The 16,298-nt window shown below is 36.5% G+C and overlaps 1 protein-coding gene across 10 annotated transcripts in view; it reads left to right on the forward strand.

Annotated features, from left to right (window-relative positions):
- Positions 1-16,298, forward strand: part of DLG2 (discs large MAGUK scaffold protein 2) — a 1,224,822-nt gene that overhangs the window by 464,025 nt on the left and 744,499 nt on the right. For 4 of the 10 annotated variants that reach the window (XM_047070847.1, XM_047070850.1, XM_047070852.1 and 1 more), the window contains exon 1: positions 5,039-5,143. The exons of the other annotated variants lie outside the window; for them this stretch is intronic. In XM_047070847.1, the coding sequence (XP_046926803.1) occupies positions 5,039-5,143 (105 nt within the window). Of the gene's footprint in view, positions 1-5,038; positions 5,144-16,298 lie in introns of those variants that run through there. 10 annotated transcript variants of the gene reach the window in all.

Here is a 16,298-nt window from a genome sequence, read left to right on the forward strand (position 1 = left end):
AGGCTCTGAGCTGTCAGCACATAGCCCAATGCAGGGCTCTGGCCAACGAACTGCAAGATCATGACCTGAGCCGAAGACAGACACTTAACCAACTGAGCCACCCAGGCACCCCTCACTATCTTTGATAAATATATGGATTAGCTATTTATGTTACTTACTCTCTTGAGTGAGAATTAGTATTTTATATTTCTCAAGAAAAGTATCCACTTCATCTAAGGTGTCAAACTTGTTGACATAAAGTTTTTTATGAGATTTTCTTATTGAACCTTTCATGGAGGCTATAAGATCTATAGTGATGCTACTACCTCTCTCATTCATGATTTTGATGATTTATTTCTTTCCTCATTTTTCCCTCATTAGTCTTCCTAGAGGATTATAATTTTATTGATATTATCAAAGAACTAGCTCTTAGTTTTATTGATTTTCTTTCCTTTCTCTTCTGATCCTTTTTATTTCCTTTCTTTTGCTTCTTTTATTGTGTTCTTGCTATATTTTTTGGTTGTGAAGAGTGCAAGCTGAGATCACTAATTTGAGCTCTTTTTTTTTTTTCTTATTCTTTTTAAAATAGGTGTTTAGTGCTATGTATGTTCTTTTAACTTTGGCTTTAAGGATATCCAACAAATTTTGATATGTTATGGTTTATTTTCATTCAGTTCAAAATACATTCTAATTTCTTTTTTATTTTTTCTTTAGCCAGTGGGTTATTTATAAGTGTTTTTATTTAATTTCCAAACATTTTAGGACTGTCCAGAGATTGTTTTACCTTGATTTCTAACTTAATTTCACTATGGTCCGAGAATATACTTTTTTTTAACATGACTCCTTTTAAATTTATTAAAATTTGACTTATGGTTCAAAATATGTTCTATCTTGGTAAATGTTTCGTGAGCATTTGAAAATAATATGTGCATTTTGCCATTGCTGGGTGGAGTGTTCTCTAAAGGTACATTAGTTCAAATTCATGGATGGTTTTGTAAAGGTCTTCTATAACTTTATAGATTTCTTTCTGTGAATTCTATTAATTATTTAGAGTATTAAAATCTCCAATTATAATTATAGATGTCTCTGTTTTTACTTGTCACTTTGGTCTCTTCAGAAAAACAACCCTGTCTCATCAACTCAGCAAGTTCATTGGGTTTCATTTGGATTCTCCCTCCCTTCATTGTGGCATGGATATTCAAGGTTGTAGATGGGGTAGTTATAGGACTTACCTTGCTTGTTTCCTGTCTCTCAGAGTTCACTGTTCTTTGTTGGCTGGTGTCCGTACTTGAAATTCATTGTTTCATGTATTTTGTCCTGTTTTTTGGTTTCTTCAGACTGGACTATAAATCCAAGCCCTGTTACTCCATTCTTACTAGAAGTACAATTGCCATAAAGTTATATTTAAACAAATCACCAATAGAAAGCATTCAAATGCAGAATTGCCTGGGCATGGCAATACCACCATACAAAAAGTATTTTTAGACATTCTTAGCTCTGTAATCTAATTTATAACATGGCAATGTATTTAAATATGAGGTACATATGGCCTAATCACTGAGTGTTAAACAGAAATTTGGTAGCCATTACATATCAGGCATTATGCTAACAGGATGAAAATATGTGCGCTCTAACTTTGTGGGCAGGGGCAAATGCACAATGAAAAGTAGTTGAAAAGAAACAGAGGATTGAAATATATTTACCTTTGCATTGTTTCCAGCACCATGCTGAGATTATAGTAGAGCTCAATAAATGTTTATTAAACTTAGCCAAGTTGCACTAAGTCAAATATTTGGTCAAGTAAGATTCATGGTGTACTCCACTTGAATGTTGAAGGTAATAGATTATAGAATTTACAAGATTAGAGGTGCCTGGGTGATTCAGCCAGTTAAGTGTCAGATTCTTGATTTCTTTGTTTCAGCTCAGGTCGTGATCTCAGGGTCATGAGATTGAACCCCATGTGGGGCTCTGAGCTGGGCATGGAGCTGTGTAAGAGTCTCTCTTCCTGTCCCTCTCCCTCCACTCCAACCTTACACCCTCTTACACCCCCACCCCGAATCCATGCTTGCGCACTCTCTCTCCTAAAAAAAAAAAAAAAAAGACCGATTGGGCTTGAGTATAAAATATGTTGTTTGTGTTTAATAAAAACTAAATAATTAAGTAAGTAGGTAACATGACCTAAATCACTGAGCCACCTAAAGCCTCCAAAAGTATAGCAATGCACCTATTTAAAAAGTGGGGGAGGGGCACCTGGGTGGCTCAGTCAAGTTTAACACCCCACTTTTGGTTTCAGCTCAGGTCATGATCTCATGGTTCATGACATGGAGCCCTCAGCCCCTTATCAGGCTCAGCACTAGCAGCACCAAGGCTGCTTGGGTTTCTCTCTCTCTCCTTCTCCTGCTCCCGCATGCTGTCTCTCTCTCTCAAAATAACTAAATATTTTTAAAAGTGGAGGATAAATCTATGGAATTAATTTACCACCTCATGAGGTTTAAGAAGAGTTTCACTGAATTTATGCATATGGATGCTCTAAAAATTGGTCAGAGCTAAGATTGGTTAGCATTAGGAATAAGAAGCTATTGAGTTTGCATTTAAGAGTAGCTTTAGTTCCAGTGTAAATTTTACTATTAAACTCTCTTAGTGTCATATTCCTTCCAAACCAATCAGTAATGGCCTCTAATTCCCCACCCTCTGCCTTTGTTTTACTTTTCTTTCCTCAGGAATATCCCTTTTCTATCTTTGCATGTTCACATTTTACCCTAACTTAAGCTCTAGCAAAGTACTAAATCTTCCATGAGGCTGCCCTAATTTTCCCAATGGATATATTTTTTTCTTTTTCATTGTTTTGTGAATAGTTTGTGCTGCCTCTTTTATAACCCTTTTTCTAAATTGGCTTTTGTTTTTCATGCCCGGATATTGTCCCTTCAATTAGTCTTTAAGCTCCTTAAAGAGAGCCTCACCATCTGATTTGTGCATCTGTGTATAGTACAATAAAAAAGTATAACACATGAGAGATGCTTAATATGCTTATTGAAGAATAAATGATTCCAAGGTCATTTTTTTTATGTAGAGTTTCTACATGTAGACTGCAGATTATCCACCCTGTTTCTAAAGAGTAAGGAAAGTAGGATCTTTTTGGACATGCTGCTTAAATGAAAGAAGGAAGGGAGCTGGCAGACAAGAGGTAGAAGAAATGCATGGTAGGACAGAAGATTCAGCTGGGGGCTGGAATAATGGTGAATATTTGCTCAAAGGATTCAGAAAGGATGGCTGAAATTTTGGAGGATAACATAGAAAACAACTTTATATTTTCCTGTTGTTTGCAAAGAAATACTGAGCATTTACTAGGGAAGGAATATTTTCTGAAAGTTGTGGGCTGGCTGGTCCACAATGTGTAAGGAAGAAGCATGTGGCTGGGGCAGATGGGAGAGTATAAGGGCAGGAATGAAGGCAGAGGAGGGACTGTGGGTGTGAGCTGAACAGAACACCATGAATGAGAAAAAGAGAAGGTTGGTTGAATTCGTATTGAAAAACAAACTAATGGCAATAGCCTTATGGTGTGTACTCATGAGATATTAAGGAAAAATAATCTTCCTACAAATTAGCCCAGGTAGAAATTTTGGAAGATCAATTCTACTTCCAATTCCTTCATTAAATTTGAAAAATAATTGAGATAGGAGGAAACCTTTCAGCCTTTGAGATTTTCATAGTACAAGGTCATTATCATGAACTAATCTGCCATTGCCATGACATAAATGCAGAAAAACTAGGTAACCCAAATCATGCAGCTCTTCTAAAAATATACAGCAAAAATCCTTCATTTATGTCATCAAACTGTTTCCCATAATTTGTGCCTTGTTTTGTACTCCTTAGATTTTTTGGGTCAATTAAAAGCACAATTTATTCATTATATTATGTATTGCCCTCAGTTTACCCCTTACCTCTAGAAATACTTGAATAAATGTCCTCCTGTTGGCTACATGACTAGCTCTGAGAGTACAGATTCCTTTGGAACTTGTGAGTGCTCAGTCTTTTCTTTCAAAATGCATTACCCCCAAGTCACCAATCCCACAAAGACTAGGGGCTAGTGGAGGAGCCTGACTTTACTTTGTGAGCTCCTGATTAGGTGAAGAAGGCCTTAGAATATGTACTATATTTATTTAGTACTTTATACTAGCCTTACTGATGTTAAAGTGTGCAACCAATTTCTTTGGAATTAACATGTTCAAATTCTGGGAAGACAACTCTCTGGTCCCAAGACTGTTTAAAGGCTCAATTCTCCTGGCATTATTTATGAAAACTCTACTTAGAATAGCAAATAAATGTGACTTTTCTCTACGACATAAAGCAACAGAAAGGTCTTCTAACTGCTTTTATATTTTAAGATAAATACTTGACTACATTTTATACTTAAGAACCTTCTGGCTTGTCTTTAGGGATAGTTCCAGGGACACAACTCTGTAGTTAATAAAGGCAATGGTGCTCCATAGATGAAAAAATATGTCATGTTTAGTTCTTAACTAAAGTGAGAAGAGAGTTGGACCTATTAAATAACACTTTGAGAATGAATGTATATGGTTGCATTTCTCTCACAGCAGACAAGTATAGACACCTGCATATAAACATACATGGGTGTATGTAACCCACTGCCATTAATTTTACTACTTTTCACAAGCTACTCAAATTTTACCTTCATGGCCTGCCACCCAAATCTTCTGGTAGAAATTTTTTCACATCTCCTTCCCTCCTACTTCTTTCCCCCCACACACTTATGGTATGTGCAGTTTCGCCAGACCCGTGTGAAGACAGGGGAACATTGATGGGATTGCTTTTCACAAGTGTGGGAACGAAAATCCTTCCCAATGAAAACATCTGTCTCTGTTCAAGTCATGCCCAGTTATCCCCCAAAAGAAATGTTCTGATTAACTTTTTTTTTAAGTCTTAAGATAGCAGTTTGTGTAGCAGATCTAATTAAGAAGTTTATGTAACAGATCTGCAGGGTTTTTTCCTTCTTCAACTGGGTTCTTTGAGCTCAGTTTGAGTGTTACTAGCTTTCGCTATGCAACGGCCAAGTGCTTCCCGGGCTGAAAATTATCAGCTTTTGTGGGATACTATTGCTTCCTTAAAACAATGTGAGCAAGCTATGCAACATGCATTCATTCCGGTAAGGAAAATTTCCTTTTATTTTCCTAAATTTTTTTTCTTCTTCTTTTTCCTTTTATAGCTGTAGATAAATGGCATGTATTATATGCATTTAAAGATGTGGTATCTTCTCTGTAGCTTTTGTTTGGGATAAATATATCTCTGTCTTGCTCTGTATGAAGTCTGAATTCTTAATATGGCCAGACGTTGATCAATGAGAAAGAGTAAATAGTGGTCCAAGCAAACTCATCCTCTTGAAAATAGTAGTGTCTAACAGTAACATGTACTAAAGAAAGGGAGCAAGATTGATATTTCTCATATTAATATTTGATACAACTTGCAGTATGTATTTCTTGGCTTATTCTCTCAGAACTCCTTAGAATGGCTTGAATATCTTTTTGCAGTGGGTTTGATACATAGATCAAGATTCCAAAAGTTAGTTCTTACATTTTGGTTATTTATTCAAATGAAATCCACCATAAAATCTCTCTTGAAAGCGTGACTGTTCCTTTAGTAAAGCAGTGATGCACTCTTTAGAAATTTGTAAATGTAGCTGGTAGAAGTATATAGATATATAAAATGAATTAATAAGTCAGTGTCATTGTGTTATATATTACAGAAATAATGTTTGTGCTTATAATTATTTAACAGGAAGAATGAGGGTGGCTACATTAGATAGGCTGAGATGAGGTGGAATAAGAGTTTTAAAACCTTTGATTCTTTAATTGAATCTGTTTTGAAGGATCAAGAATAAAAGAATTAAGAATAAAGGAAACTCTTAACAATTAGTCTCTGCTAAAAATGTATGTGGAGTAGCTTATGAAAAGCATTATTTCTGATGTAGAAACTCAAGAGACATACCTCTGTCAATAGTTGGAATAAATCTTCTTTGAAGTTCAAGTTATTTTCAACTGACTGAAGTTAGGTGATATTGTATTTTTGTCTGTAACTTGGGAATCACCTAAATGTTTCAAAGACTGTGATACCTTTAAAGTTCTTCTCACGGAGTACTATTTTCTAGTTGGACCTCTGTAAATTAATCTTGATAGTTAAAGACATAAAACATAATTTTTGCAAGGAATTTAATGGTGAAAATCTCTCCACAACGGAATAAGTTATAATGATTCTACATTGAACTGAGACCTGATGTGTATAGTTTGCTTCTCCTGTCTTTATTAAGCTTTTCTTCCTTTGTTTTATCAGGGAGAATATGACTCTTTGTGAAGTTAGTATCACCTCGTTTTGGAGCTTTCTCTGGCCAGGCAGTTATTTTCTCCCTTTTCTGCTCCTTGCATGCACCTCCCATTTATCACCTAACATATTTTGTTGCATGTGTTTTCTTCTCTGTCTCTTATATTGTCATTTATTGGAGTGAAAGAGAAAATTAAAGTAAGTTTAAGGAAGAAACTAACACTTATTTATTTGTTTTCTTATTGTCCTGTCTTGAACTCCCTGAATATAGGATGCATCTATCTCCAGGTTCTAGAAGTGTGTAGCACAGCAAAGAGTGCTTGTTGAGCACTTAAGAAATGAAACCAAATAGCAGATCTCCAATTCTAGCATTTCCAGTTAGTACATTGCAGTTTTCATCAACAGCTTTGTCTATGCTGACCTCATAAAATTATCTCTATTTAAAACTATCTGGAGAAAACATTAAAACTTGACTAAAGCATCAAAATGGGGTTATGTTGGGAGTGGCAGTGTTTTGATGTAGGGGATAGACCCTTATTGGAAAAAAATAGCCTTGGATTTAGTTTCCATAGTCCATGGGCCACTCTTTCTTCCATTCTAGTGCCTGTTCCCAATTCCCTCCACTGCACCATACACAGAAATTTCCAGTTTTTTTTTTCAGGTTAGCTTCATTTTGAGTCCTCTAAGTCCTTTTAGAAGACATTAAGAATTTGCCAATCTCTCAAATATTCTCAATTTTTTTCCGAGTCTTACATTAAATATATCATTATATCATAATTTTATGAGGATTACTTTTAGAAAACATGGCTATTAAAATATTACTATCAGCTGGAGGTAAATCTGTTTAAATTGAGCCTCAATTTTTTTATCAGAACATGTAATTTAGATCTCAGAAAAAGGTCTTTATTTATTTCATACTTTATGCACTGTTTAAGCACAGTAATAATGTATTTCATACATACAAAGATAACACACATATTTACACACACATGTACATACATGGATATATGGCATTCTGGCCCTTCATTATTTGGAATATACAAATAAATTCTAAAAATACCTATATTGGCCATGATGTTTTAAACCTATTCAGGAAATGACAACCTATATTGATTTAATCAATTACCTCCTTTAAAATAAACCTGATTTTCTTTTAAAATAAAATACTGGAAATGAATAATGTATAGGAAATATAGGCACATACTATATAGCTATCTTAGGAAACCTGACCTGGTGTTTCACTCGCAGGTAAATGTTGTTTGTACGTGTCCTATGTCCTATAAATGTGTATTTCTAGCACATCATTAGAGTTCAGAGCTACCTAGAATGTCTGTACAATTTCTCAGACACACAATAAGCTATAGAAAGCAAAGAGTTTTTCAGTCACTGCACTTCTATGAACTAATAATAAACCTGACATACAGCCTCAAGTTATAATATAATCAACCCCAGAGAATCTGCCCATTCAGCCTAAAGTTTATCTTGGTGAAAGAAACCTAAAGCAGCTGATACCTGGATAGTGTAACTGTCCCAAATGGACTACACAAACAGGGAAGCCAACCTATGAAGTTTTTCACAGCTCAACTTTTTGGTCTCACATAATAGATCATGCCTTGTAATGGTGAGGTGGAGATCAAATCTGGAATCTCAGGTGAATTCTTCTACTTGACCCAAGAACCCTGGGTATAAAACAGCAACACAGAATTCCCTGTATCTTTACATAAGTGCCAGCCAATGTAAGTTGTAAGTATTTATTAGATGGCTGAAGGATAAAAAGCTCTCTTTTGAGTCCCATAAATTGGTTCCATCATTGGAACTATAAGTGCATCTTTATAGACATTCAGTATCTTTGGGGTTCAGGCAAATCAAGGTTTTGCTGTTTTGTTATTCAAATGAATGGATATGCTTGTAAAAACAGTCCCATGATTAGTAGTTCTTTTCAGAGAGACTGACCTGTGTTTCCATTCACTATTAGTTCATTCACTTCACTCATATTTTATTGAGATCCTACTATGTTTCGTCATGGTCCTAGGCACAGGATAAAGACCTGAATGTGCACTTTAACTTTTATGACACCCAGTCACTTTGGAAGAGACACTTCATTATCCCTTGCCCAAAAGGTGCCCCACTGTTTCTTGCTGCAATGTACAAAGTTGATTTTCTTTCTACTACTAGTCACCAGGTTTGAATTTTGTCTAATGTGAATGTCATGCAGCTTACCAAGCAGTGGGAGAGATGCTGAGATGATTCAATTAGGAGAACCCTGATGAAACCTTCATGGAATTTTGCTCATGAGAAATATTTTCAAATGGATATACAGATGATTCTAACACCGGATACTAAGTGTTGAGTGTCCTAAGTACCCATGAATTACCCTAAGAATTAAGGAAAGGGGCGAGTTTCACAGAAGGGTATCAGCTAGGTTTTGAAGGTTAAGTAGAATATAGACATGCAGTGATGATGGAGGAAGAGGACATTGAAGTGGAGGGAACAATAAAAGCACTTACTAATTGCATAAACATGGTTCATTTTTTCACCTGATCATTCATTCAACCAATATTTATTAACTACCTTATCAGAAAATTATGTAATAGGGCTGAGCATATAGCAATAAATAGGACAAGCTTAAGTCTGCCCTGAGGCACTTACATTCTTAGGGGAGGAGACAAACATGAAATAAACAATTATGTATATATCTGTATTGTACACTTTAATGCTATCCTGTGTGGTTCATAGCACTTCTCACACTTGCAATTGAGTATTGCACATATGTGCACACAGATACACAACTATTACCAGTATAGCAACTGCAGATAGTTTTGCAAAGCCTCTACATATAAGGCAAATGGAATAAAATATTCTTTCCCAAGCATATCATAGTCTTAATATACATGTTAATTTCCCTAGCAAACAATTAGTATGTCCTGTCTGACACATGGTACCTGAGATTGGTACTTGTAGTGTAAAAGTGACCATATGTATTGAGTACCTCTTTTATGTTGGGTACTGTTCTAAGCATGCCACATATTATTTCACTAAATTCTGTCAACAGCTCTCTGATATGGGCACTATCCTCTCCATTTTACAAAGTTTACAGCTATTAATTGACTTTCCCATAATCACATAGCTAGTGAATGGAAAGACCAGACCTTTAAACTAGTTATGTGGCTCCAGAACTAATTTTCGTAATGGGTTCACTAGAATAAGGAGAAAACCACTGAGACTAAAACAGTTGCAGTAGAAGCAGCAATCTAGGGATGTACAGACCACAGTAGATGTAGGAAGGTGGGAGTGATCCATCTGCCTGGAATGGAGGGGAAAGATGAAGGATGATTGCAAAGAAGAGAGAGGTCTTGAGATGGTTTTAAAACAAGAGAAGGAGATAAGAAAGGATGAAACAGTAGGTACAAAGGCCCCAAGGCATAAAAAAGCAGTATGAAGTGAGGGATAGTTATCAACTTTCCCAAGCCCTGATCTTCCTCTTTGAGCATCAGTGACAACAAGGTCAGAAACAAAAAGGGTAAGAGTTGGGTCATTTGTTTAAAGTCAGGAATCCTTCAAGTCAGTCAGAGAAGAATCAGTGATTAAGTCAAGCTCATACTAAGGCACTGGAGTCTGAAGAGAATCTTCAGTGGAAAAAGAGATAATTTTCAGACACCTGGCTTCATTACCGCTGCTACCTGTGGCCTAGACTATAGGTATAACACCTGTCTGTGCCTGCAAGTGAGAACATGTGCCTAGAGAAGCAGAGAAAGCTTATGCACAGGTATAATAGAATGAAACAAAGATAGAAAGAGAAAAGGAGATGAGAAACCATATGGTCCCTAAGAAAGATGCTGAAAGAGATGAGCCTGACAGGAACAGAGAGAAGCTGGCAGAGACTTGCCTGTGGCTTCCTGGGTCCCTCAGAATTCCCAGTTCTTAGTTCCTGTTCATCAGATGGCTAACCTGCTGTGCTTCCTGCCCTTTCAACCTAATAGTTCAGATTTTGCTTAAGCTACTGTATGTGGCTTTCTATTCCCTGCAACCAAAGAACCTTAGCTAAGACAGGGGCCAGTTAGTGCCTAGTATTCCAGGGACAGGATCCAGCCGTACAAGAAAGGATAGGACAAGAACTGGAGGGAAGGTGAGCAAATCAGCTGAGTACACTGGGCTTGAAAGGTGAAGGTCCATCATTCAAGACTTAACTTACATGACCTTCCACAAGACTTCTCTCATATCTTATAACCGGATTATATGCCTTCTCCCTTATTATTTCAACCCTGATAATACACTCCCTGAAGAAAAATAAGAGTAGAGAATGTACTCATACACTGATTTAATCTTTTCTTTGTTATTGAATCATCACAATACCAACATGAAATGATCCTAATATTATCACCTCCATTTTATTTATTTTTTTTTAATTTTTTTTTCAACGTTTATTTATTTTTGGGACAGAGAGAGACAGAGCATGAACGGGCGAGGGGCAGAGAGAGAGGGAGACACAGAATTGGAAACAGGCTCCAGGCTCTGAGCCATCAGCCCAGAGCCCGACGCGGGGCTCGAACTCACGGACCGCGAGATCGTGACCTGGCTGAAGTCGGACACTTAACCGACTGCGCCACCCAGGCGCCCCTATCACCTCCATTTTAGATCAGTGGGGTCAGGTATCTTGTTTAAGATCCTATAGGCGGTAAGACTAGGAGAGAACCCAGGCCTTCTCAACCTAATCCCATCTCCTCACCCACCATGGTACTTTGCTCCTATTTCTCTTGTGATATTGTTCTGCTTTGTATTACAGAAATTTGAGGGATTTCTCTTATTTTTACATGACACCATAAACTCCTTATAGAGCAAAACCACGTGCTTCTTCTTCCTACTTTCTGCAGCTCCAAGTACAGTGCCTTAACTATGATGTTTGTTAAATAAATCTGTAAGCGCTTATTAATACTTAAAATGTGAGAACCTAGCAGCAATGGGATAATAATGATAGAATAATCCTTCTTGTCTGAAATACCTCCTCAAAGCCTATCTTTTTGGTTCCAGTATCACTTCTACAGACCTTGCCTCTGGTCCCTGGATGTTGACTTTGAGCCATCATAAGCTTAGGTCAGATCTAAATAGGATTTGCTCAATGATGAGTTTCAGTCCTAGTTCATGGTGTTCCAAGTGTGTTTTGTCCTTTCTGGATTCTAAATATTGCTTGACTCATCATCCTCAATCATGTCGGATTCTTTTCTCTATTTCATTCCTCTTAGCCTCACTTCACATTTCTGTCTAGTAATACCCCAGTTTTTAGTCTATTTCCTCCTGAAGAATATGAACAAGGCTATTAATGGAATTCCTATTAGTAAAGGAACAAAGATGAAACTTAATCTATAGAGATATTCAACCTAAGGGAGGGAAAATAACTACATCAGAAGCGACCTGGATAATTGCAACAACCTGGGACTGCATGAACATTTGCAGATTTCTGGTAAAATGGAATAGAATAGCCACTTTTGTTTTTGAACAAAAGGCAAGAACTTGCTATCTTTTTATCCTCCTCTTTTATGCTATTTGCATTTTCTTTGACTGCTGGCCTTGTGATTCCTGTGCATAGGCATTTTGAGTTCATGAAAAAGTAATGCCAGGTACAGGATGCTTTCTCATTATCCCATTGTTGCTGATTGTAAAATGTTTATGTGGATTCATCACAATGAGTATCAGTGCAGATATGTTACTGTACAACAATGTAAAGCCCATCCTCTGCCACTCCCACTTTCCTCACCCACTCCAGAAATTGCAAAAATAGGACCCAAAACATTTTTGTTACAGAATAGAAAACTAGGCATTTGTTCAGAGCTAATAATAGCAGTCCTCCTCCAAGTAGCAAAACAAAATTAAAACACACACATATCGAATTCTTGAAAACTTTAATGAGCTAATACTAAATATGTTGTACTTCTTTAAACTTCATTTAGATATTTTTACTTAGGGAGATGCTTAACAACAAAGGAGTTACTAATTTTTATCTTGAAAATATACTGCTTTTACTCTTGCTGCTGCTGAAACTCCTGTTACTCTGCTACTACTATCTTCCTTATATTGCTTTATCTTGTTGTAATTTTCAAAGCATTGCAAATTATATTCTTGGTCTTTATACCTTAGCAAGGTAGGCAAGACAGATGTTAACATCTCCATATTATTTATAAGGAAGTTAAAAGTGAAAGAGTTGAAATGGCTGGAATCAGAAGTGACTAAGCAGTAAGACCTAACCTAGCAGGACTAGAAGCTCAATCTAGTGCACTTTTGTTGAAATTCAGACTCTTAGCTACTTTGAAAAACCTAGGTTTGGAGTCCTGGCTTAACTTTTGACCTCAGATTCATCCTCTGTAAAATTAGATATTATACAGATCTTTTAAAGCTTTTTTGTGGTTCAAATGAGATAATGTGAGTTAAACCCTTAGCACAATGTCTAATCAAAGCAGGGTTGCCATTATAAATGTTGCTGAGTTTTAATATTTTCTTAATAAATCCTTTTACAAATTGCATAGGGTTTTTATATATGATCCCATTTTCTTCTCAAAGAAACACATTAGGTAGATAAATAATAAGTTACAATCTCCATTTATATATGATTAGAACATTTGAGAGAGGTTAAATGAATTGGCTAAAATCATACTATAGGTGAGAGGAAAGTTCTTAAATCTCAGTCAGATGACCCAAACCCTAAACTGCTTTTATTACTCTTCTTTTGATATTCAAAGTTAGGTTAATATTAAAATCAGGAATTATCCAATCCTTATTTATAGCTGGATATAACCTTAGACATAATTTAAAGAGTTAAGTGACCTGACCAAGTTCTACAGTGACACAACAGCCCTAGGCACCTCATCTGCTGACTCCAAGTACAAGACTAGCAGATGCTCATCCTATAACTTAAAAACATACCATGCAAATGTTTTTGTTGAGTTAGAGTGGGCAAGGAGGGGGTCATAAATTGCAAGGTTGCAAACATTATATTCATAAGGAAGTTACCATTACTTTTTCAGTTGGTTAAGGAAACCTTTTATAAAACAAATGAAACCTTTTATAAAACAAATGAAGTTCTAGAGTGTCTTAGTTTACAGTTTCATGGATAAAGTGGTCTGGGAGTAAAGAGGAGAGTCAGCCTGGGAACCACCATTTTATTCTCCACTTGGTGACAGAGTCCTCATACACCATAAAACAACCTGCTCTATGCCTTATTTCTCTTACTTTTATTTTTCTCTCTGTTTCCCTCTCTCTCCTCTAGCCCACATTACCAGATAACATTCCTCCATGTTCACTCTGAAACAACTGTAGCATTATCCAGATCCCAGAAGGAGGTAAACTGGCAAGCAGGACCCTTGCTTTACAGAATAACTGGGGGTAAGGGAGCCATAGGAAAACTGAGAAACCAAGAGTGACATAGCCATTGCCACTCTGGGAAGCTAGGACAGCTGTGGGGCTAGGAACTGGTTGGCATTTTAGACCTAGAGATTTGTAGGCTTTTGCCATGGAACAAAGAGTTCATTGCCTGGTCGATGACAATATACAAACGCATCTGCAGAATATATTCTTTGGCATCAGAAAATGCTAGCATTAGTTAGCCAGCTTCTATTTTTCTAGTCCCCATTCACTTCTTTTTTAAAAATCTATTCTTTCTCTGTGTTTTTCCCCAATGAAAATTATTCCAAATATAATATTAATTTTGAAGACAAAATAAGTAAAGGGGAAATTGATAGACTTATAGATGTTATCAGAATTGAAAATAAGAGAAATTGAAGTAAAATGTGTCTACTGTGTTCTTTCTGCAACACAACCCAAGTGCCCTGTTTCAGAGGCAAGTACTGAAATATCTTCCAATCTAACATGGACATGAGCACATTATAGATTACTAATGGTAAAACAGTAAACCAAACTCATATCTCCTCTCTCTCTCTCTCTCTCTAACATTTCCTCTAAAACAAACAAAAATCTAAATTGGTGTTTAGAAAATAGAGAAAGGCAAGGATAGAAGAAAGAGCTTGGTGATACTTCTTTGCTTCACATTCTTATATTTATTTTATTTTTTTTTTAATTTTTTTTTCAACGTTTATTTATTTTTGGGACAGAGAGAGACAGAGCATGAACGGGGGAGGGGCAGAGAGAGAGGGAGACACAGAATCGGAAACAGGCTCCAGGCTCCAAGCCATCAGCCCAGAGCCCGACGCGGGGCTCGAACTCACGGACCGCGAGATCGTGACCTGGCTGAAGTCGGACGCTTAACCGACTGCGCCATCCAGGCGCCCCACACATTCTTATATTTAAAAAATAGAGAGTTATGAAGTAAAATATTAAAACTACATGAACTTTTCTAAGATGAAACATGAGACTTCAAGTGAATGTTTAGTTTGGGTGAATATTTTTTTAAGCTTATTTATTTTGAGAGAGAGAGAGAGAGAGTGCAGAGAGAAAAATCTCCATGCTGTCAACGCAGAGCCTGACACAGGTCACGAACCCACAAACTGTGAGATCATGACCTGAACCGAAATCAAGAGCTGTATGCTTAACTGTCTGAGCCACCCAGGAACTCCTTGGGTGAATCTTTTGAACTAGATCTTCATATTCATCTGAAAAATTTAGCAAATTCTTGGAATGCCTTTTTGTTTTTTTCATGATCTTTGAGTGTTTAGCTTTTCATAAAATCCTATGCTTTCTTCTGCCTTTCCAACTTCTGAAATGTACAGTTGGATATAAGTTAGAGCATGAAACAGTTCCAGTACCACCTTCCTTACCCAACACAGAGTGGCATTACAACAAACACATGGATTTGGAGTCAAGAAGAGTGACCTTTTGGAAAAAATGGACCACTCTCTTACACCATACACAAAAATCAATTTAAAATGAATTAAAGACATAAATGTGAGACCTTAAATCATAAAAATCCTAGAAGAGAGCACAGGCAGTAACATCTTTGACATCAGCCATAGCAACTTCTTTGTAGTATGTCTCTGGAGGCAAGGGAGACAAAGGCAAAAATGAACTAATGGGACTACAGCAAAATAAAAAGCTTCTGCATAGGAAAGGAAACAATCAACAAAACTAAAAGGCAACCTACAGGGTAAGAGAAGATATTTGCAAATCCGATAAAGGATTACTATCCAAAATATATGAGGAACTGATACAACTCAACACCCCTCAAAACAAATAATCCAATTAAAAATGGTCAGAAGACATGAACAGTCATTTCTCCAAAGAAAATATCCAGATAGCTAACAGACACATGAAAAGATGTTTATCATCACTTATCATTAGAGAAATACAAATTAAAACTACAATGAAGTATCACCTCACACTTGTCAGAATGGCTAGAATCAAAAACACAAGAAACAAGAGGTGTTGATGGGAATGTGGAGAAAAAGGAATACTCATACACTGTTGGTGAGAATGTGAACTGGTGCAGCCACTGTGGAAGATAGTATGGAGGTTCCTCAAAAAGTTAAAAATAGAACTACCTTATGATCCAACAATTGTCCTACTGGACCTTAACACAAAGAATACTGGAACACTAATTCAAAGGGATACATGCACCCCTATGTTAATAGTGGCATTATTTACAATAGTCAATATATGGAGGCAGCCTAAGTATCCATAGATACTTATCTTTGGATTTTCTGTCCTCCTCTATCACTGGCCGTACCCCTCTCACATTCTCTCTCTCTCTCTTAAAAATAATAAAACATTAAAAAAAAAAGAATGTCAGGGTTTAGTGCTTTCACATAGTTCCTTTAACATTTATAATTCAGTGTAAACTGAAGTAACAACTAATGAATGCTTTAAAATGGGGAGGGGTGCAGAATGGAGATAGATTGAAACCTGCAGTCAAGATTGAGGAAACTTTCATAGAGAGTCTAGGGGGCTTTAGACTGTCCTTGAAGGATAGATATAATTTGGTTAGATAAATAAGAGAGGGAACCATGATTGATTCATGACATAAGAGAAGGAAGAAATGTAAACAG

Source organism: Lynx rufus, unplaced genomic scaffold (assembly GCF_022079265.1).
Source record: "Lynx rufus isolate CCGP_SWC_20201006 ecotype Redwood Valley unplaced genomic scaffold, mLynRuf1.p SCAF_9, whole genome shotgun sequence".
NCBI lineage: Eukaryota > Metazoa > Chordata > Mammalia > Carnivora > Felidae > Lynx > Lynx rufus.